Below are 24716 nucleotides of genomic sequence, written 5' to 3' on the forward strand. Positions count from 1 at the left end.
AAATCCACTCTAAATAAACTTTTACGATGCTATGACACTTTAAATAGTCTTTCCCAATGTTTCGAAACATTTGTAGCTTGAAACATTATTATCTACTGTATAATGACATATAGAACAGCCAATTAAAGTTTCAAAGCATTTAGCTCAATAAAGTTTCAAAGCATTAATGGTAAGCTTTATATATCAATGTAAAGTAAGCTTTTAAAGTTACATCACACTTTGACATTTCTTCAAATGTTTCAAAACACTAACTCAACATTAGTGAGAGCAAAGAAAGTTTGGCAGTATTTGGTGGTATTTTTGTTGATGCAGGAAAAATCGTTTGGAGGAGGTCCAGGTTTTGCTCGGACGAGATTGTGTTCGGAGTGGCATACGTCTACGCCAGCTTCAACGATACCTTCGTCCACGTTACGGATCTTTTTGGCAAGTAACTATCTGGCGGAGCACCGGTGGCATGAAGGTCAAGGCTGATCGTGACGAGGCTCGCCCTACGCTGCCATGTGGCCGCTTTGTACGTAGGCGGAAAGTGCAAGTCCTCGGAATCACCTCGCTGCACATGAAGCTGCGTGCCGCCGGCGGAACTTGCACCAAGACCCCGAGACCGGGTGCGCAATCGGTGCTCCGTGCCCTAGCCCGTTCGTCGATGAATATTGTGAAGATTATCAATATCTTGTAAAGGTTTGAAGTGTATTGATTAATAAATATGTACTTTGTTTCAACCTGGCTAGTGTATTCATTTTTCATGCAACTAACTGAAGGAAGACTCTATCGACAAAAATCAAACGTGTAAACATATTTCAGGACGGGCGAGACGGTTGGCGCAGGGCATCTAGGTGAAACATCAAATCAACACGCACGAATGAAGCACAATACAGCAAAAAAAACGCAAACAAGCTTTCAAAAACCGTCATCCCAGCGTGAAAAGCACTCTCCCAAGAGAGAGAGAGAGCTGCGCGCAAAGCTTTTTTTTTTTTCTATTTCAAATACTGTCGGTAAGGTAGTATTTTGACGTTTTACCGCGGTATAACTCTATATCAACTCTACCCGTCGCCACTCAATTTTACCTCCATGCGTATAAAGTGAATATAAAGTTTTGAGACTCTGTATGCATACTTTATATGTTGATATAGAGGGGATTTAAAGCTACCATATACAGTCCCACGGTTACTTGGGAACGACGCGACACAAAATTTGGCAAAATTTTACCACATACGAACATCACTCAATCTCCACGGAATTTATTTTCTCAAAATTCGAGGGTTGGAGATAGACGAGTTCTGTCAAGATGAATCGATAGAGCGTCGAAAATCAATGCAGTGTGATTTTTTGGCGATTTTTCCGATTAATATTCATGCTGTATTGTCTTATTTACAAAGATGAAAATGACGTCCAGCCATACAGTAAACCTATACCTTTCTTTAGTAAGAAAAGCAAAAATGGAAAAATAAAATAAACTATTTAAATTAAAAAACAACAAAAATTTGCTATTTAAACGCATTTTTGAATTTTTAAATCTTTGTATTTTTGAATTTTAAAATTTCCGTTTTTTTTACTTTTTGAATTTTTAATTTTTTGAATTTTTAAATTTTTGAAAAAAATAAGCTTTTGAAACGCATTTTTGAATTTTTGTATTTTTGAATTTTTAACTTTTAGAATTTTTTTAATTTTTGAACTTTCGATTTTTTAATTTTTAATTTTTAAAATTTTTGAATTTTTGATTTTTTGAATTTTTGAATTTTTAAATTTTTGAATTTTTGAATTTTTGAATTTTTGAATTTTTGAATTTTTGAATTTTTGAATTTTTGAATTTTTGAATTTTTGAATTTTTGAATTTTTGAATTTTTGAATTTTTGAATTTTTGAATTTTTGAATTTTTGAATTTTTGAATTTTTGAATTTTTGAATTTTTGAATTTTTGAATTTTTGAATTTTTGAATTTTTAAATTTTTGAATTTTTGAATTTTTGAATTTTTGAATTTTTGAATTTTTGAATTTTTGAATTTTTGAATTTTTGAATTTTTGAATCATACACAAGAGCAGACATCTGGAGTTTTTTTTTTGAAAAGGTCCAATGAACCAAATTTTCAGTTTTTGCTTTTTGGGTGTTTATGAAATTACCTTGAGTCAGGGGTATTAAAAAACACCCAACAAGCAAAAACTGAAAATTTGGTTTATTGGATCTTTTCAAAACAAAAAATCCAGACATACAAAAATCTCCGAAACACGCATTCAAAAACTTGCCCCGGCTTACCGGTACTTGTCGGGTATCAGAAAATGAGTACCCGACAGGTACCGACACATATTTTTCTTCTACAGATGAACTTGAGATCAAATTTGATACCTGCTTTGCTACGCGCGGTGGGAGACTTGGGGGCAAACTCGAGAGCAAATTTGGTGGGAATCAAATCGGGTAGCAAATGGTTTAACTTTCGACATTTTCGAAAAATGAAATTCTTTGAAATTTTCAATAGGATTAAAAAGTTTAATAAACTTTTAGCATTTCTAGGCATGAATCAACACATAATTATTGATTTTAAAGGTAAACGAGAGCAAATAATCATAAAAAACCCATATTTGCCCCGCGGTGGGGATGACGGAGTTTTTGAAGGTGGCAAATTTGATCTCGGTATTCATGAGCCGGGTGCAAATTTGATGTGCACCCCAGCGCTGGAGATGCCCTCAAAAGCGGAGCATCAACACTTCCCGTCTTCCAAGGCAATTTTCTTAACCCTGTGAACCTCTTTTTCCTGAATGCTCATTGGTCATGCTGAGTAGCGAGCAACAACTCAAAAATTTAGAAATTCACTTCATAAGAATCGGAGAGCTTATAAATCGCGGTACTATTTCGAAGGCTATTTTGTAACTTTTGTGCTTCCTCTGCTCAATTCGTTCTCTCATGTACCAGTTGTAAAAGACTTATTTTTCGCAATATTTTACATTTTTCTCCGTGTAATTCTGTTATGGGACCATCCATAAACCACCTGGACACTTTTTTGGGAATCTCAAACCCCCCCTCCCCCCTCGTGGACAATAATTGTCCTTACAAAAAAAAACTTTTTTGTATGGAGCATGGACAATCGCCTACCCAAAAAAGTTATTTTTCTAAAAGGTTTTTCAAAAAATCAGGAAACTGATCAGCTGATTAATTCTTGATTACCCGAGCTACCCGAGCTAGCGGAAGGTGATGGGATCGAGCGACGTGCTGGGTTTCCAATCCAGAGGTCGTGAGTTCAATTCTCGTACCGGGATGATGGAAATCAATTTGTATCGGTAATAGCTGTGATAGCATCTAAAATCTAAACATCAAAGTTACAAATCGGGACTTTCAGCATATCACGGGTAACGGCAACGTATGTTTTGAACTTGGCAACACTGATAAGTTTTGCTGGGCGTAAAGGGATACGTCAAACTCGTGTCTGTTAAGGTACGTCAAATTCACTTCGACCAGTCTCCCTATTTAGGATCTCTAAGCAAAATCTAAAGTTTTCATTGATTTTTTTTTCATTCATTTTTTTCTTTTTTCCAACTTTGACATGCTGCCGATGAAAAATGACGACTTTTTGGATCAATATGAATACAGAACATTATTGGTAGGACTCTTAATCACGATTTAAAGTAAAATGCGTGACAATTTGAACGCATTTTTCAATTTTTTTAGAGCTAAATATGATACATTTTATGAAAAAAATTGTTGCTGTGGCAAAAACCTAACGAAATCTGGGTGAGCCTTTTTTGGAACACACTAAACACACTAAACCCAGTCACAAAATATTTTAGCAGAGCTGGTTCTGGCAGAATCCTGCTAAAACGTGATGGCTGGGTGCTCTCAAACAGTTCTTCTTGTTTTCAAAATGTTGGAATGCGTTCAAATATTCAAAAACGTCAAAAAATCTAGGGAAATCTTCTTTTGCACATGCTTTTCGCCTTCTTATAAGGTTTTTCAACATTTTGTCTAAAAATACATTTAAAACAAAATCGAGAGGTTTGTTCTGTCGACCGCATCGACGCCATTTCCCTTCGCTCGCGAGTAGAGGGTGACGAGTGGGAATTCCCGGGAAAAATTTCCCGGGAAATTGACCATTTTTGGACCTCTCGATTCCCGGGAAATTCGGTCGAGACTCCCGGGAAATTTAAACTTATAAATATCGAAGCAAAATGATGTAAACTAATCAGAAAAACACATTTTAAAAATTCAAAATTGTTTAGAACATTGAATGTCCAATGTTTGATGTTCAAGTTCGAATAAACCAATGTTTCTCTAATCTTCTTATTCAGAAAGTGTAAATTTTCACTTGTCAAAAATTCCAATAACTATAATTTAGAGAAGCCATAAAAAGTGGACCCAAAAATTTACCTTAAAAATTATTTAGCAGTTACACCCCAAGTATGAAATCAAATGTTTTATTTTCAAATATTATTTTTTTCGAATTATTTGTAAAAGGGAAAAGCTTTTTCAAGTTAAGTTAATTTCCATATCTTCTCTTGAGCATAGCAATCCAATCTAGTTTTTTTGTGAACATTTGGGTTTTCCTGATAACTGTAAATATTTTTTCAATGAATATTTAATGTTGAACTAAAAAATTAAAAAAAAAATGAATTGTTGTTTTGAGTCGTTGTTTATCATATTGCAAAATTCCCGATAGTGGGAAATTATATATAAGCTATATTAGTTTTTTTTTTACAAAAATCTAATAACAAGTTTCACAATCACTCAGTGCGAATTAAGATTCGTAAATATTTTAAACTACAATTTTGAGTCTTGAAAAACTCAAGAAACGATTTTGTTTTTGCAGATTCAGAAAAAAATAATCAAAAGTTTTATATAGTTCCTCGAGTTCCTCAAAACAATGAGGCTGTTTAAATTAACGTTTCATAGAATTAGTATGAATTAACAGTAACTGAATTCATTTAAAAGAAACAAATGTATTACTTTTCATTTTAAATTTTTGACACTGTTGGCGTAGTAAAAAAACTCCCGGGTCCCGGGAATTCCCGGGAAATTGCCAATTTCAACTCTCGATTCCCGGGAAATTGAAAATCTCGAGAATCGTCACCCTCTACTCGCGATAATGCCGAAATTTGTATCACTTGAGTGAGCAAGGAAACTACAATACTTGTTCGGTAACTGGGCTGAGAAAACGTAGCCCAGTCACCGAATGCTGCTCACTAACTGGGCTGAACGAAAAATCACGAGGGGACCACAGATGCATAGTATTTTCCTGATGAAAAATAAAAATAAAAGTTACTGAAATTAATTTAAAATGCTTGGTTTTCATATTTCTTTAATTGTGACTTGAAATTAAATAAATGTATTAAAAAAAAATTTGTATCTGTTGAAAATGATTTCTGCATCCATTAACCCCTCGGTCATTTCGGTTTGTTTTGGTTTTTTGACGTTTGTCTGCTTTTTAACTGGGTTACGGCCCAGTTATCGAGCGCCCAATAAAAAAGCAGCCCAGTTACCGAACAACTACTGTATTTTAAAATTCCATGTCTGGGCCGAGAGCAAATTCAAATGGCATCTCGGGTGTCACGCTTTAGTGCCCAAAGTGCCTCAATATTCACATTTTTGAAGAAAAAAAACCTCTTAAAGGGTTAAATTCAATTTAAAAAAAGGTAAATTTTGTTTGTTTGCGTTGCTCAGATTTCAGTCAATCGATTTTTTTTTTTGTATTTTTTAATCCGACTGAAACTTTTTTAGTGCCTTCAGTATGCCCAAAGAAGCCATTTTGCATCATTATTTTGTCCATATAATTTACCATACAAATTTGGCAGCTGTCCATACAAAAATGATCTTTGAAAATTCAAAAATCTGTATCTTTTCAAGGAATTTTTTGGTCGATTTGGTGTCTTCGGCAAAGTTGTAGGTACACTAGCGTGTCCCAAAAAAACACGAAGTCGAGGAATTCAATGTGCTCAGTTCTCAAATGATAGAAAATCATGTTAGAAACAACTCTCTCATACATAAAAACTTTCGGAAAAATTGTTTACCACGTTCCCTGGGCATTTTTTTGAAAATAGTCAGTTTTTTCGACAATTTCACAAAATCTGCTTAGAAAAAATGGAAAATTTTAAAATTTCAAATAGCCTATACCATTAAATGATGGTCTGTGGTCCAATAAACAAGTTAATGTATCGATTTGGCCTTTTAAAACCTTGTTTTCACTTTCCCGGTAACTTTTATGTCGAAAATACGAGTTTTTGCTTTACTTTTTCAATCTTTTCCTCGGTATTGAACACAAAAATTTCCTCATATGTGAAAATACATGCATCTTGTAGGAAATTTTCCGCCGAAGATTTTCGTCTAAGCAACTTTGAAGTTTCATCAACTCTGAGCTGAGATATTCCAGTTTTTGTGAAGAAAGAATATTGAATATTTGAAAATGTTGATATTAATCATCATTGGCATACAATATTAAGGATAATTTAAGCCTAATTTGAAGTGCGGCTGTATCGCATCTGTTTTTAAACATGATTGGTTCATCCTTCAATACTAAGGGCCACCTGGTTTTGTTTTCTCATGGCACACTACGTGCTAAATCAATGAATTACTTTTAGCAAATAACTCATATTTAGAGCATTTTGCATTTAAACCAATCGATGCACGTTTGCTGTGTTTCCATGGATACAAATAAACAAATAACAAATATAAGGTTCAATTGTACGCATTTCCGTGATCTGAACCACAACGTAACGTTTACACTCTCTTCTTATAACTCCTGTTGATAAATCCGATGTTTAGGTAAATTAAAAATATCACTAATATTTGGAATTTATTCTATAGGGATCCATCCATTAATCACGTAGACATTTTTTTTAAATCTCAGCTCCCTCCCCTTCTCATGGTCAATTGTCCATAAAAAAAACTTTTTTGGATGGGGCGTGGACAATTGCCAACCCCGTACAATCGAACCATATATTTCGATGCCTCTGTGCTCTTGTACTAAGCTTACTGGTTTTCCTATCTAGATAGCATAAGAGAGCACAGATGCATCGATATGTTATTTGTTTATTTGTATCCATGGAAACACAGCAAACGTGCATCGATTGGTTTAAATGCAAAATGCTCTAAATATGAGTTATTTGCTAAAAGTAATTCATTGATTTAGCACGTAGTGTGCCATGAGAAAACAAAACCAGGTGGCCCTTAGTATTGAAGGATGAACCAATCATGTTTAAAAACAGATGCGATACAGCCGCACTTCAAATTAGGCTTAAATTATCCTTAATATTGTATGCCAATGATGATTAATATCAACATTTTCAAATATTCAATATTCTTTCTTCACAAAAACTGGAATATCTCAGCTCAGAGTTGATGAAACTTTAAAGTTGCTTAGACGAAAATCTTCGGCGGAAAATTTTCTACAAGATGCATGTATTCTCACATATGAGGAAATTTTTGTGTTCAATACCGAGGGAAAAGATTGAAAAAGTAAAGCAAAACTCGTATTTTTCGACATAAAAGCTACCGGAAAGTAAAAACAAGGTTTTAAAAGGCCAAATCGATACATTAACTTGTTTCTTGGACCACAGACCATCATTTAATGGTATAGGCTATTTGAAATTTTAAAATTTTCAATTTTTTCTAAGTAGATTTTGTGAAATTGTCGAAAAACTGACTTTTTCAAAAAATGCCCAGGGAACGTGGTAAACGATTTTTCCGGAAGTTTTCATGTATGAGAGAGTTGTTTCTAACATGATTTTCTATCATTTGAGAACTGAGCACATTGAATTCCTCGACTTCGTGTTTTTTTGGGACACGCTAAGGTACACAGCTAAAAAAGTAGTAATCCAGCTGCGTGTAAAAGGCCTGGGTGTAAAATAAATATTGCATTATTTTATGCAATGTTATGTAATTTTACACACTGAAATGTGTAGTCCGTCACTATGGGAAACCTACTCGACCGAAATGTCAAGCTCATATATGTGTTTATCCATACAACTTTTCATCGGTCTGATGGCCGAGTGGGCTAAGGCGCCAGTGCTTACTGTTGGTGCTGGGTTTGAATCCCGTCGGTTGCAACTTTTTTTTGTGTTTCATAATTTTCATCATAATTTTCATAATTGAAAGACGCAACTTTTGGTACCCTAACATGTATAGGTCATCGCTGAAATTTTCAAGTTATCGCAGTTTTAGTGAAAAAAGTTGATTTTTACCCTTTTTCGTCATTTTTCAGTTTTTGCGCGCGGCGCGTCGAAAACCCCAGTTTTTATGTTCAAAAAATCATATCTCCGAAACGTGTTAATGGATATTCCCAATTTTTTTATATGTTATGTAAAATATTACAAGGAATCAGGGAAAAATATTTTCAGACATAGGCTCTTTGGTCCCGAAACCTTGAAATCGGCAAATGAAATTTTCATAGGACCTTTTCAAATATTCAGCTAGTTTTTTTGGACCTCAACATATTTTTCCTTAAAAACCCAACTTATAACCTTTCTTTCGAATTGTGGCGCTCCAAAATTGGTTCAGCCGTTTCGGAGATATGATTTTTTGAAAAATGTGGTTTTTGCGAAAATCGACGAAAAACGCAATTTTTTGGATCACCCTATTTCGGATAGGACCACCCAAATCGCTAAACAAAAAAATACGGGTCTAATTATTTGGGCCAAAGAACCCCCACTCCAAATTTGAGCCAAATCGGAGCAGTTTTGATATGGAGACTTCCTGTTTGACGTGGAATGGCTGTACTACTATTGCTAATACTTGAAACTAACTATAGTCTGGCAGATGCATTTGAAACATATATAAAATCGTTTCTTGATTCGGTTGTGAATTCGCCCCTGCTCTCGTGCACTGAAAAGGTGTCACTCCGCCACAACAACAACAACAACAACAACGCAAGTGTCGCCCGAGATTCGCGCGCGAAAAATCTCACTCGCGTGTGCGAGTTGCGATCAATAAAAATTATAAAACAAATACTGTCCATAAATTGGCACCAATCAGCCACCAGCAGCAGAAATAAATATAAAGCAATAACCTTTGGTGGCACCTTTCGCACTTGTACTAGAAAACAAAGTTGGCGATGGCGACAAAATCACAACTCCTGCGTGCAATTATAGCTGACGCACGCAAGCACGCATTTACGCACCCCGCGCGTTCCATGAATGACAGAACAGGGCGCGCTCTGTCAATGCGTAGATTTGTCTCAATTCATCGATTCCCAACTTCATTCAGAAATCTCACCGGTTATGTAGAAGGAATTATTTCGGGCGTCAGATGGTGACAATAGACAAAACGGTTTCTATTCATGTCGGTCGGCTCAATTGATTTGCCGTGGCCATCAATTGACTCAATAGCAGCAGCGCTTCTTCTTTGCAGCTGGAACTGGAAAAGAGTTTCTCCATTGCTCGATAGATTACAGCCAATCAATGTAAAAGGGAGAGGGCAGGCTGACCACAAATTGTGCGACAGTCCTGGTGATAGATATATTTGGAGCAATTTCGTCTTTACATAATATGTTCGAGGGGGTACATCCAATTGTCCCCTGATTACATTAGTTAGTTCATGGAATTGAGAGTCAACAGAATGATTTCTGGAGACATGTATAATTTTATGCGATTATTCAATGCCTCCTCCATAGCGTTGCAGCTCGGTAGGCATCGCAAACAAACATCGTTTGATTTCATTCAAATTCGGTCGACATCCCTTAAATTTGGAATTAGAAATTGTCATCTTTTCAATCACGTCTCCACAGCACTGACTTTTTCCTGCTGCTATGCAGAACCACTCCGCTCATCAGTTGACAATTTGCATTCCAAGCTTGTTGTGCAAATAAAGCCACTGTTTGTCCTTGTTCAGCCACAGTTATTCGTCTAATTACTGGCCTGCAAGCCACTCTGCCAAACCACGTCGGCCTGATGCGGAACTGCAAAGTTGCAAATTGCCAAAAATTAAAACATTTCTCAGAAGCTCCAAAACTCGACGAGTCTCTCCCGGACCGGGCGGGAGGGAGCATTGACCTCGCCAAGTTCCAAGGCCCAAATTTGAGTCCCCGCACCGAATGTTTGGTCTAGACGTTTAGTTTTCCAAATTTATTTCAATTTTATGCCGACTGTCCCCCCCCCCACAGTCAGTCAGTGTAGCCCTCGTGATAAGAAATCGGTCGGTGCCGCCGGTCTGTCGAGATTCAATCAACCGGTCAATTGATCCAATTGAACCAGCCATCGTGTGGTGAAAAAAAAACCGTTGGCAAGAATTCGTGTCGAGGGCTTGTGTGCAAAATAATTGCTCAAGTAGTTGTCGGGAATATTGTTGATTTTGATTTTGGGACATTCCTGTGCATCACATGTTAAAACCTTCAAACAGACAATTCTGAGTTAATACAAATCATACTTTCGCACACACAGACACCCTAAACAACAATGCAATCAACAATCCGTCGTTTCCTCTCTCAAAATGTGGTTCCTTATACCATTCATTTTAACAAAAACCGTCAAACTATGAGCAAAACTAAGTTGGCGATACCGTGGAGAATTTTCCTTATCCCCTTTAAAAAACGATCGTCACATTGCTGGCTCATCGTTGTTGTTGCATGCAATCCAAAAATTGCATGCAAATGTGGGAGTAGCGAACAGCACTAATTCTCCATACAAACTTTCGGAGAAAACCCATTTGGACGGGTCTAAATATTTTTGGAAAATTCAAACCCGGGCAGACGGTAATAGCAAAATTAATAATATTTTAATAACAAATCCTGTTAAAATAACAAAAAGTGTTATTATTTTATCCTGAACTTCAACTTCAATAAGAAAAAATAATAACAGTTTTGACCAATTTCGCCAGGGTCATTATTTTGACCATGAAATGGGGTCCTTATGCTAAAATTATTCTAAAAAGTTGAAATTTTGATAGCTGATTTTTTTTAGTTATTTGATATACCCCCTAAGGGACTTTACGAAAATTGGCTAGAACTATCGAGAAATTAAAAAGAGAGATGTTAACCGGCAACATGGAGTAAAACTTTTCGCAACTGTCATGGTAAACTTCACAGAAGCTTGACAGAAAGTTTAGCTCCATGTTGCACTTTTGATTTCTCGATGGAATAATTTTAGCCATGGTCCCTTATGAATTGTATCGAGAAATTGAAAAGAGAGATGTGAGCCGGTAACATGGAGTGAAACTTTCCCAGCTTAAGGTTGGTATGCTGATCGGAAGGAACGCAAAACTCCATATAAAAAAACGCCCAAGAAACGGTCAAGGAAAGGGTCACGAAATTTTTTTTCTTAAGCGGTACGCAGCTGAAAAGTAACAGAAACGGAAAGATTGCGTTTGACGTTTCTTTCGCGCGGTGCTTATTTGCAATATGTATTAGCTTACGCAGACGACATTTCCGTCATACTGGTGGAAGAGTCGAAGCTGGCAGACATCAAGCAGGCGTTTGAGGACTTCGGCTTGTGTTCGGGAGCAATGCTGAACTTGGAGAAAACCGTAGCGGTGAACGTGGGAATACAACGAGGAACTGCAACGGGAGCTGTTTGGCCGACTGTTGCTGACTCTGTAAAGATCCTGGGAGTGATATACTTCAACTCCTTGAAACGGACCATCGACGAAAATTGGAGCGAACTTATTAGGAAGACTTCCTTCCTCATGTGGCTTTTCAAGCCACGTGTCCTTACCATTCACCAGAAGGTGACTCTGCTAAACGTCTTCGTAACTTCCAAATTGTGGTATTTGTCATCGGTGCTTAGTATGCCAAACGCTGCGGTAGCTAGAATGACTTCTCAGATGGGGCGGTTTATCTGGGGAAGGTATTCATTCAGAGTACCCATGGATCAACTGGCATTGCCAGTAGCCGATGGTGGACTCAACCTGCACACGCCCAGAGTGAAGAGTAAAGCTCTTCTCATCAATCGCTTCATTCGTGATACGGAGGTAACTCCTTTCGCTTTGTCGTTTACGAGTCAACTCGAAAATCCACCTAATCTTAGTGGAATCCCAGCGATGTACCCATGTTTGAAGGCGATTGCTCGTGAGCTGGCTTATGTACCACACAGCCTGGCGACGAACCCGACTGCTACGGAGTTGCACGATTTCTACCGGAAAACGCTGAGTAAACCAAAGGTCATGGCGGAACGCCTGGCCACTTCGTGGAGACTCGTTTGGCACAACATCCGGTGTAAAAGATTCACATCGGCAGAGAGGTCTACGTACTACCTGTTAGTCAACCACAAGATCTCGCATGCAGCGCTGCTGTTCCGGCAGAACAGACAGGACAGTGAAATGTGTCAACACTGTCCCAATGTAGTTGAAGACCTGAAGCATAAATTTACCAACTGCAGTCGAGTGAAACATCTGTGGGAGTACCTTCAGCCGAAGTTGGAGGCGATTTTGGATAGAAGGGTTAGGTTTGAGATGTTTTTAGTGCCAGAACTTACTCATAGCAGTACAAGGAGAAAACACAAGGCTCTTAAGCTTTTATTGTTTATATAAATTACATTCTAGAGCCAGATTGTCATCTCACAATAGAAACACTCGAGATTGAACTAAACATGATTGAACAGTGAAAAACCTAACTATGTAAAACAAATCAGAACTAAATAAACGATTTTACAAAAAAAAAATATGTTTTGACGAAAAAATCAAAGAATTGCCATTTTCTTTTTTGAATGCGACAAACGTTTAAATAATTTTGTATTGGATATAATAATATTTAAAATTCCCGCCGAATCTCAAAATGCAGAATATTGAAATTTAAAGGACAGATTTAGTTTTTTGGTCGAAATGGAGTAGAAAAAAGAAGTTGTCTTTATGGTGTCGGCCATCGTGTTACCAACTATTTATTGCTAGTATCAACCAGCTACCTCTGGATTACGAGTCCCCTGCGCTGTCCGATTGATCCACACTCGCGGGACCAAAATGAAGTAAATCAGAGTGAAATTAAACTTGACAATAATCATACAAATGTCTATGTTCTTACTGAAAATACAATAATAATCTGAAATTTTGAAATCCAACCTAACAACAAATTCAAAAATATAAAAAATCAAACATTTCAGAAATTTCAAATAACTTTTTTCAAATAATAAAGAAAATTTCAACAAAAATATCAAATTTGAAATGAATAATAATAATTTTAATATAAAAGTTTTTATAAATTCACTGCCGTTCTACGCATAATTGTCCCATGTTATATTTGGACGATTCTGACTTTTTATCATTTTTAAGCTTAATTTTACGTATATTTTCAGAAAACACATAAAATCTGGTACTATGTTCAGAAAATCATTGAAAACAACACCAAGTCTGTTTGTCCCATCGTTGAACTTCTACGCATAATTGTCCCACCAACTATTTTCTATCACGAAATCATGAGTTTTAAGAAGCATTTTATCTTGTGTACCTGTTTAACTGTAAGAGGATTACAAATCAGGGTGATTAAATATTAACCGGGGTGATTAGGGACATATAGGGCGAATAGGGACCCACGGGACAATTATGCGTAGAAACACAGAAATCGATCGAAAAATTTAAATCGTGTTTTTCTCAGTTGCCCTTTTTTGAACATGGGACAATTTCCAAATTTCCTGACTTCCGTATTTCCAAATTTACTAATTTCCTTAACTTCCTAACTTCCTAATTTCCTAGTTTCCTAATTTCCTAACTTCCTAATTTCCTTACGTCCTAATTTGATAACTTACTAACTTCTTAACTTCCTAATTTCCTAGTTTCCTGATATCCTAATTTCCCAATTTTCTAACTTCCTAACTTCCTCACTTCCTAATATCCTAATTTCCTTATTTAATTTCCTAACTTCCTTACTTCCTAATTTCCTAGTTTCCTAATTTCAAAATTTTCTTATTTCCTGATTTCTTATTTTCCTTGTTTCCTCATTTCATAATTTCCTTATTTCCTAATTTTCTTTATTTTACTAATTTGCTAATATCATAATTTCAAAATTTCCTAATTCCCTGATTTCCTATTTTTTTAATTTTCGTATTTCATGATTACATTTTTTTTAATTATAGTTTTTCTTGTTTAAGAATTTCCAATTTTCTGTTTTTTTTTTAAGAAATGTTCAATTATCTTAATTTTGTTTATAATTGTTGTTAAAAGATTTTGAATAAACATTTATAATCTATTTAATTTTAACTTTTGAATATTTTTAATCTTTTTTTTTTTCCTCGAAACAACCTCAAGCGCGCACACCGTCAATCGCGCTCATACCGAACTGTCAACTTTTCTTGGGGGGGTCACGAAAAGAACACGCAACATTTCTTGACCGCGTTCCTTCCGATCAGCATACCGTACTTTACATGGAAAACTTCACCGAAGCTTGACAGAAAATTTAACTCCATGTTGCACTTTTAATTTCTCGATATTTGTGCATCGAAAAAGTAGGGGAAATTCTCGTATCTTTGGCAGGTTAATCACTCGCACCTAATTCCATCCAATTTGCTGATTTTCACTATTTAAACAACTAAATTTGTAAAACTTTTGATATAAACTTCCTTGCTCACTTCTTATTGAGCTATTTATCACTCGATTTCAGTTGAAAACGCTTTTAATTAGCTTTAATTGAATGTCAAAGTTCTTACCTGCCAACATTAGAGGCACGCTGGAATTAGATGCTGTTCCCCTAGTTATAGCTCACCCTTATCGAGAAATTAAAAAGAGAGATGTGAGCCACTCAGTCGACAGCCAACGACAAGTTAAGACGTGTTTTGCTCGTGTTGTCATCTCGCGCGCTTGGAAGTTTATGACAGATGGAGGTGGAGGAATCCTCCGAGGAGGAAGATTTTCGTCCCGTCCGCGGGAATCGGAAGCGGAAGAAGTCCAGCGAGGTCACTGGAATCGGCATCGAAGGAGAAAAAGTTGAGAAGACCCTGCTCAACAACAACAAGTTCAGCCCGCTAGCGGATAACAAAAACACAGAGGCGACTCGTCCACCTGTTCAACCTGTTCATTGAACAGGTAGCCGATTTCAAGCGGATATTTTTTTTATTTAAGTACCGCGGTGCTTTTTCAACCAGCAACATACAATTACAATTTTTGTTTGAATATACGTTAACAAAAATCGACACCCTATGTTCAGCAGCGCTGTATGGACCAACAAAGCATTGGCCCGCCACCCTTTACTCTTTACCCAAATCTTTACATCTCTTTACAACCCACCAATACTAAAGCGAGCCAGCCAGGCCACGCGCAAATGCTCGTCGCGTTCACACCGACCCTCTGAACGTCGGGGAAAAAATCTCCATACGGAAAAAAATCAACACATGTAAAGAGCTTCCTATTCATATGCAGCGGCATTATCGATGTGTTGGTAAATCTGGTTCAATCTGAGAGCGTGAACTGACAGCATTTTTGGGAGAGAGCGAAATGCCACCCCCAGGCCCCAGCTGACTTAGCTCGCTCAGCTCTGCAGGGAGCTGCTTGCAAAAGGTAAACAAGCCAGCGCGTTGACAGCACGTTGAGAGCATGAATAAATGAGAGAGCGCGAGAGCACCACAGATACTGCTCTATATTTGGCGCACTTTTAGGCATCAGGCTGTTTTGCGCATTTGGCTTGTTTTAAAACTGGAATGTTCAACTGCGCACGTTGAACCTCTTCGATCTTCTTGGTTACTAGTGGATTCTTGCTCTACTGGAAAGTGATGTAATGTTAAGTTTAGATAGTGTCATTGATAGATTGAATTGAAACAATTGAAACAAAAAAGTACTGTGTTTTTTCCAGACTCGGGACATATGAGAAAAAATATGACAGTAGATTCAACCATGATCGTTATTTTATTTTAAGAATGGTTGTATTTAAAGCGGATGCAGTCCTAAAAAGTTTAAGATTTGATGCCATTAAATGCTCCAAAAACGACTGTGTTTATTCAAACTGTTGGTCCGGTTCACTCTAGTTGAATATATTATTATCATATATTGTAGCATGAATTTGATCTGAAAACTTTTTTTTCACTGATGCTAAAAACAAATATTTTCATTATCTCGGATTCATGTCAATATAGTTTTGTTTTTAACATCAGAAGCTCTTCTTCTTATTCAGAAATTAAATTCCAAAACCATGAGGACAATTCAATTCTCTAAAAATTTGACAAAGGATCAAAAGCGATACGACCTGGTTCTAAAAAGTATAAAGTAAAATGTCAATTTAATTTTAAAATAGTAACCAAGTTAGCTCAATATTAGTTGGGCCTAAAAAAGCCCAACAAACAGTTTTCCTTTGTGAAGGATGTGGTATTTTTCTGAACATCCTGATGAATAGTTTTTAAATTTATTACAATATTCAATAACTTCTCTTGAATTTCGATAAGGATGGCAGAGCGATTGCTCTTATTTTCCACATTCGCCACGCTAATGATTAAGTCTTAAAAATACATTTTAACGAGATAAAAAGGTCTTAATCATAAGTGTAATTAATTATGTGCATAAACAGAAAACTATAATAGTATAAAAATAGAAAAAGGTAAAAATAAAAGCCATTGGAAAGAAAAAAGCTTCAAAAACTTTTTTTAACATTAAGATTCAAAAATTTACTACGATCTATAATCAATATTTATTTAAAACAACATTGTAACCGGGTCGACTTCAAGCACGAAGTCAAATCATCCAAAAGAGTTGAACCAGCCTCCGGCTGAAAAACTCTATAATAAAGAATAATAAAAAATAACATTGAACAGGTACTTCATTCGGGCACGAGTCGCCTCTGCAAAAACAACAACAATGCCAGCCCAGCAGGAGGAGGAGATGCGGTTCCAGCACCCGGCCAGTCGGCAAGTAAAAAAAGCAACCACCTTTGGTGGTGAAGAACACCACGGATTTTTACAAGCTCGTGGCGATAGTGGAAAGTTTTAAACTTGGGTTTAAACCGATTTACAAACTAACCCGATTTGGAACCAAGGTGACCTGCTTCTCTGTCAAAGATTTTGACAAGTTGCAAGAGCTACTCAAGAAGAAGAAAGTGGAATTCTACACCCACGATCGGCGGAGCGAACGAAATCATCGGGTGGTTCTTCGTGGTTTTCCTGATGAATTGAAACCGGACGAGGTCAAGTACCTTCTGAAGAGGGATCTCAAGCTGGACGCGCTGGAGGTGCATATCATCAAGCGGAAGGAAAAGTCCACCGTGGACGAAACTCCGTACATTGTGGTCTTCCCCAAGGGATACACCAATCTGAAGAAGCTCTGCAATGAAAGTTGTGGCAAGCACTATCATCCGGTGGGAGGCCTACCGGAACAAGCGGCCGAACGTGACCCAGTGCAGGAACTGCTTGCAGCTGGGTCATGGAACCAGGAACTGTCACCTGAAAGGGAGGTGCAACAACTGTGGGGGTCCCCACAAGACGGACGAGTGCAAAGTCCAAGAAGCCGAGCCGAAGCGGTGTGCCAACTGCTCTGGAGCCCACGAAGCCACGGACCGCAGCTGCCCTAAGCGTGCGGACTTCATCCGGAGGCGCCAGCATGCGTCGAAACCGAAACCGCCGGCAAGGAAGGCGGAGAAGCAGAGTCCAGCAGTTCCGGCGTTCACGCCGGCGGAGTTCCCTCCGTTGCCGGGTGCAGTCCCGGACGGAAAATCGAAGAATCGCCCTCGCCCGCAGGAAGAAGCCAAGGAAGCAGTGGCTCCCGAGACGGTGGAGCCACGAAAGAGGAAGCCGGGGAGGTGCTCTACAGTTCTGCTGAGCTGTGAGGCATTTTCTCTGAGTACATCGGCAGATTCAAAACCTGCAAGACCCGCATGGACCAAGTAACCCTCGTCAGTTACATGATCTCCAAGTATGGACTGTAATGAGTTTTTTTTTTAATTTTTTTTTTATATTTTGATTGTAAACTGATCCTCGGTCCTAACCTGGTCGTAGCACCTTAAAGGACCTAATAAAAATAAGTTATGAATAAAAAAAAAGAGATGTGAGCCGGTAACATGGAGTTAAACTTTCGCAACTGTCATGGTAAACTTCACAGAAGCTTGACAGAAAGTTCAACTCCACGTTGCACTTTTAATTGCTCGATAGTCAGTCTAAACCAATTGTAAAGCCCAAAACCAAGGGTGGCCGATAATGGACGATAATTCATTTCTAAAATCTTTCTAAAAACGATTATTTCAACCATATCGTGTTAATTTTGTTATGCATTCACTAAGAATATATTTTTTGAAAATGCTTCAAAGTATAAATATTGTACGATCAGTACCTAACTGGACTCGGTCGTTGGAAACGACCGACGAAATAGGCGGCGGGCCAGATGCGGGCATAAAAATGTCAGAACCTCTCCCCCCCTCACTTCGTCTCACCATCCAGCTGCAGCTTTGTTGACAAACATCATGGCGACATCGAGCCTGAATTTGGGTTGATCATGTGGTTAAAAATGAAAGTTTTTTCAATAAAAATAATATTTTTCCGACTGAATAAAAATTTTGCGAGCATGTTCGAACAATTATTCCTGATGTTGGAAAAGTGATTTAAAACCAAAATTTTAATCCATATTTTTTTGTAAATTGAACTTTTTCACTCCAATTGGGAACCCCTAGTTCTATCCACGACCGTTTCCAATAACCGTGAGAAGATGCCATTAAATTCAGTTACCAGCTAAATCCACAATATTTACTCAAAATTAATCACAAAATATCTTATTTTTTTCGAAAATACTCAAATTTTCAAAATATGCAACATAAGGCTTTCTAGTCAGAAATTTACCAACACATTCAAAGTATGTTTACATGACAGCTGGACGTTTGTTTGCATCAGGTTTCCTATCTCTTTCTAGCAAAAGTTTTTTGTCAGGCTGGTTTTTTTGACTGACTGCCCGATATGTCAGCCAACATACTTCGCAGGGCTGTGACAGCTACAGCTCGATCATTGTTTGCATCAGGACACTGTGACGAGGAGTTCGTCATTTTTGAGTTAAATTATATTTTTTTCACTGGGCCTAGAAAGCCTTATACACTCAACCCCCGGTGGTTGGTCACATTTTCGTTTGACACTTTTTTAGTTTGTACCCCGTTGGTTGGTCAAAGTCAAACTAAAAAGTGACGAACTGTCACTTTTTACACGGCGCTCACGCACACTATCAAAACAAACGTTTGGTAGTTTATGTGAACTCCGTGTAAAAGGGGTGTCAAACTAAAACGTGACCCCGTTCGTTTGACAACAGTTGGTGTCAAACCATCGGGGTTTGAGTGTAGGTATCAAACGAAGCAAAATTTTATACCGTCAACATGGGTGAGATTGGGTCATACAAAAATGTTGAAATTTGTATGGCCCAATTTCACCACCCAGACCCAATGTCACCCCTGATGACGGTATGTTTTTTTTTCACTTTATTAAAGTACTTTTGTAAAACACTCAAATTTTCACAAAGTACTGCAAAATACCGTATTTATTTGCCATATGGGCGAAGCGAAATGTTGCATGCTTCATAAAAACATTCAAGTTGTGTATGCTTCATACACAACTTTGCGTCTCATCCACATTGCAAATTAAAAAAAATGTTCGAAAAAAATAAAGTGAAAAAGCATAAATAAATCATTTCGTTTGATATTGTGGATTCAGCTCGTAGCTGGATTTTTTGGCATCTTCTAGCGGTCATTGGAAACGGTCGTGGATAGACCTAAGGGCTCCCAGTTGGAGTGAAAAAATTATTTTTTTTTTTTTTTGGGAGGGTGGTCCAGCCGCACATCGTTGATGTTGAAATCTCTAAACTGGGCCCTCGTCCTGTCACGTCCGTCAGTAGTCTTGTCGTACATTACAACTAGAATCAGATCTGCCAATGAATTAGTACACTTCGACCAAATAATAAATGAATAAATGCACAGTTGAGTGTTATTCATAAGTCCAAAATGTTCAATTATTCCTTAAAGTCCAAATATTCATTTGCTAACTATTTTGGATTGAAAATCTAAACTTTAATCTAAAATCCTCTAAACTTAATGTTCAAAAGTAAACGTTCCTTTAACTGTTGTAGTACTACTTCTATCAAGGGCAGCGAATGACCGCGCAGGTTAAAGCTGCCGAAAATAAATAAATAAACAACAACTTCTATCAAAAACAATAAAAAAAATTATGAACTGATATACAAATAGGATAGAAATCGCGATTTGAAAAAGAGATGACCATTTACGTCAAAAGATCCGTAGTTCCTCGATTCGCAACAATGGTCGATACAACCATAATCCGAAAACCGTTAGTTCAACAGATCAACGAATTTTGTCCGATATCATTACATTATTGATTGATCGAGACTCTATGGACAATTTGACATAAAAGAATGCCTAGTATTCTACATCAATCAAAGTTTATTGACAGCATTACTCCTACTTAACAATTGCAACTAACTTTAACATCAAATAGATTTGGAAAGGATACAGTTTTATTTTAAATGCTAATGCTAAGCAACAACACAATTACAGTCGACTCTCTGGCTGTCGATCTTCTCGATATCAATAATTCTCCATCTATCGATGAATTCTTCAGTCCCTTCAATCTGCATACTTCAATTATCTTCATTCCTCGATATTTTCCCTTGCTTGAAGGATCTCTTCCTCGACGGTCCCTTTAGTCCCATAAGTTTGTTTTTGTTTGATGGACGTTGCCATGATTCTCTCCCATAGCTGGGTATCAAGAAAAAATATTTTCAATCGAGTCTTCATTTTGCATCGTTCTGTAATCTGATGATTCTCTTCCTCGACGGTCCCTTGGATATTGACAACCAGAGAGTCGACTGTATACTATCCTGAAGTCCCAACCTAAAACCCACATTGTGATAGTGAAAAAGTCACAGAAGCAGCGGTGTCTTGTGCAATTGTGATATTTTCACTATCGGAGAACTACCTAGTTCACGAAGACAGCTTATCGGTCGACGCTTAAGCCCTGGGGCTGCGGCAAAGCGAGTTCTCGTAGCATGAAGTGGTGTCCATAGTGCTTATAAAAAAGTATGTATACCCAAATTTTAACTAATGCACTAGGATCAAATCATGCCCCTTGACTTTACAAGGCCCAGGGAGTTGGAGTGAAAAAATTCAATTTGTAGAAAAATTATGGATTATTTTTTTGCTTTTTTATCACTTCTCCGACATCAGGAATAATTGTTTGAACATGCTCGCAATTTTTTTATTCGGTCAGAAAAATATTATTTTTCTTGAAAAAACTTTCATTTTTAATCACATGGCTCGATGCCGCCATCATGCGACCACGTGCTCCGTTTGTTTGTCAACAAAGCTGCAGCTGGATGGTGAGACGAAGTGAGGAGGGAAGAGATTTTGACATTTTTATGCCCGCATCTGGCCCGCCGCCTATTTCGTCGGTCGTTGAGTCGCCGGTCGTTTCCAGCAACCGAGTCCAGCTAGGTACTGATCGTACAAAATGCAGACTGCAAATTTTGAAAATTTTAGTATGTTCAAAAAAAATATGGTATTTTGTGAAAATTGTTTTATTTTACAAAAAAAAAAACTTATGTAAAGTGAAAAAGCATACAAAATTTTGATTCGTCCGATATCCATGCAAATTATGAAAATTTGAGTCCTTTCGAACAAATATTTGTGATTTGTAAAAAAAAAGTATTTTGAAAAAAGCTCTTTTAATAATAGCAAACTAAATTTCCGGTTGTTGACAACCATATCGCATTTAAAAAAAATAGTATTTTCGAAAAATACAGTATTTTGTAAAAATTTTAGTTTTTAACAAAAAAAAAACAAAAAAATCTTTTCGTTTGATTTGGTATTTTGCAAATTATAAAAATTTGATTCAATTTTGAAAAAATGTGGTGTTTTGTAAACAATTTTGAGCACAGTCCAGACTCGATTATCCGAAGGCCTCGGAAAAAAAACACTTCGGATAATCGAATCACGACAAAAAATGGTTTTTTCGTTGTCTTGTTTTTGATAATTATGCCTGAACATGACCCCAAACATGCTGTAAAGTGAGTTAGAATTTTTAAATCCAAGATGGCGGCCAAAATGGTGGGGTTGAAATACTGAAAAAACGTATTTGTTAGGTTAAAAGGCAATCAACAGCTCAAATTTGACACAGAACTCGAATTTAGAAAATAAAAAAAAACGAATAATAAATGTTTTTGTTCATGATTCGATAATCCGATGTCCCATACAAACCTTCGGAATGTCGAAGCTTCGGATAATCGTGTCTGGACTGTATATATTTTACTTTGAGACTTACGACATTTTCAAAAAGTATATTCTTAGTGAAAGCATCGAAAATTTAACATGATATGGTTAATTTCTTCATGTAAACTAATGTCAAAAACATAAACAATGACTTTTAAATCCCGCCGTTTGACATGCATGATTTTTGAAACCCGCCAATCAAATCGCAGCACACTGGGGGTTGCTGGGGAAAATTCTGAAACGTCCTTGTCATAACATTTCTGTTTTCGATTTTAGAAAGATTTAAAAAAATAATTATCGTCCATTATCGGCGATAAGATTATCGAAATAACGATAACGACTGACGTTTACTACCTACCGCGAAGCATTTGATCGATCAAAGTCAAAGTTTTATTATGTAAAAAAATGCTGATATCCGAAACAAAAATCCTAAGCGGCTTATGTTATTTTATCATTCGAATAACAAATAGAAAATCAAACATTATCTTACTTTTTTCCTAATCCATAGAATAAAAACCCCAACATCAACTTGTACAAGAGCCAAAATTTAATTATTTACACTCCAGCATTCTGGTATCGGTCCGGTAAGGCCTATCAGTAACGACAAAAGGTGCTAAAGTTCACACATCGCTTGTACCGCGGAATCATATCTCAAGGATAAAATCATTAAAGTACTGTTCGGTGCATACAAGTAATGTGAAGATGCCGTCAGCAGGGAGTGGTAACCACAGTTTCTTTATTCAACCTACTTTTATGCTTCTGCAAAAGCTTGAACTTTTCTTTGTTTAGCATTGCCATATTGGAACAATTCGATATACACTGATCCAGGATTGCCACGCGAGTCGGCAATGCATGGTTCTTATCTTGAGGCATTAGTCAAGCTTGCGATATCACTGAATTGTTACCCACACATGGCACTTGAGCATCAATTTAGCTGATAACGTAAAAATAGCTTCCACGATTCTAATCTATCCGATTGCGAGGACAATCGGCCAGAGTCCCGTTAAATAATTTCGCAATAGGCTATTAATATGAAGATAAACACAACACTCACCAACGCGACCCTTTTCCGCGCTCCACGGCATGTTCATCAACACCGTCATGAAGCAGCAAACCCCGATAAAGCAGAGGAAAATCCGGTTCCGGGTGCAGTTGTTTCCCCCCGTCGACGGAAGGCTCCGCCGGTGCTGCTCGTAGCCCACTTTGGGTTTGCTCTTCCGGTACGATTCGTCAATCAGCGAGTGGTACTCGTCCGCGTCCGTTTCGTTGCTGGTCGAGCTGATGCTCCGGTCGTCCGCTTCCGGATCCTGCAGCCGCCGGTAGACCGGCAGTTCCGCCAGGTTGCCGCCGGCGGTGTACATGCTGCGACGATGGGGAGAAGAAAATTGGATGTTTGTTAAAGCGTTTTGAGAGGAAAACTTTTCAAGGACGTTTGGAAAATTATCAATATTTTTTGTCCTTTACTTACGTTTTGCAATTTGTTTAACTTTTTGGAAGAACTGTTTCAGCAAAAAGCCAACCCCTTTTTCCTAGACAACAACATTTTACAATCTTCCCAACTTCTAGTTCAATCAACCAAACAAAATCATTTATTTATAAGGAGAATTTTCACTTTTTAAATCGACGCAAAACACTGTTCTTCCTCTCTTCACTAAAATCTTCCTTCCCAAACAACTCCCACCACCAAATCCGGAAGCACTCCCAGATTATCTATCCCACCGGGAACCCGCTTTTCCACCCGTGGCCACCACCGGAACGGAACGATTGAAACCCACACACCGCGGGTTCCGATTTTCTCGCGATTTCCGTCAGGTCGGGAAAATTTTTCCGTCGTTCTGATGGTTCTCGTTCTTCTGGTCGTGCCGCAATCTTCGGTTGACGTTTTCCGCGACGCGCACGCACCAAAACAAAAGCGCGAGAAATGTCAACGGGTGCGGCAAACATCTCGCGGTAAGCGATGGGAATCACGGCTGACATCTTTTTCCCTAGGGGAGACTTGAAATTCTGTGGTAAAAATCAGTAAAAATTCAAATAAAAATCAAACCATCCACATTAACGGACCTACTGCAAATTTTCAGCTCGAACCTAGGAGTCCAAACGCGTGAATGAGGAGAGCAACCAGAGCTCTTTCTACTCCAGGGTTCGAACTGGCGACCTTTGAATTGCGTGTCCAACCGCCGCCAGCGATTCCACCGGAGCAGGCTAGGTTTGGTGTGTTCTTTTTCCAACGGGGGAGACAACTCCTAACGATTGGAATGAATCAACGGCCTAGCAACAACCAAGGCCGAGACCGACGTTTTACTTCCCCATCCGATGGAAGGCTGGAACAGATGGGAATTGAACCTATGAACAACCCGGGGTTTTTTTTGCAGGGATAGTTTTTTTTTTAGAAATAGGGCCGGTATGCTCTTCGAAAGAAAGGGGGTCAAGAAACAGCTTTACGAACGGCAGGACAAAAGAGAGGGAACGATTTCTTGGGGCTTTTCTTCACCCTCCCTGGCTTGCTTTCGCTACCGCTGCTGCCCATGTGAAATTTTTCTTGACCGGTTTCTTCCGAAGTGCATACCTTACAATAGCAAGAAAATGTTGGAACTCTAGTTGGAACTAGGTTTGGAACGAGATTTGGGACATCCCCTTTCATTTGCGGGGTGAA

The 24716-nt window shown here is 37.8% G+C and overlaps 1 protein-coding gene and 1 pseudogene across 1 annotated transcript in view; one reads left to right on the forward strand and one right to left on the reverse strand.

Moving 5' to 3' along the window:
• The window catches only part of LOC6048388, a 46284-nt gene extending 22329 nt beyond the window's left edge, over positions 1 to 23955 (reverse strand). Inside the window, exons 1-2 of the mRNA XM_038252019.1 lie at positions 23532 to 23955; positions 23118 to 23425 (exon numbers count right to left, since the gene is read on the reverse strand). Coding sequence (XP_038107947.1) covers positions 23118 to 23424 — 307 coding nt within the window. The 5' untranslated portion in view covers position 23425; positions 23532 to 23955. The remainder of the gene's footprint in view (positions 1 to 23117; positions 23426 to 23531) is intronic.
• Positions 252 to 719, forward strand: LOC6046997 (annotated as a pseudogene).
• Positions 23956 to 24716: the final 761 nt, after the last annotated feature.

The sequence above is a fragment of the Culex quinquefasciatus genome, chromosome 1, assembly GCF_015732765.1.
Source record: "Culex quinquefasciatus strain JHB chromosome 1, VPISU_Cqui_1.0_pri_paternal, whole genome shotgun sequence".
NCBI classification, from domain to species: Eukaryota; Metazoa; Arthropoda; class Insecta; order Diptera; family Culicidae; genus Culex; species Culex quinquefasciatus.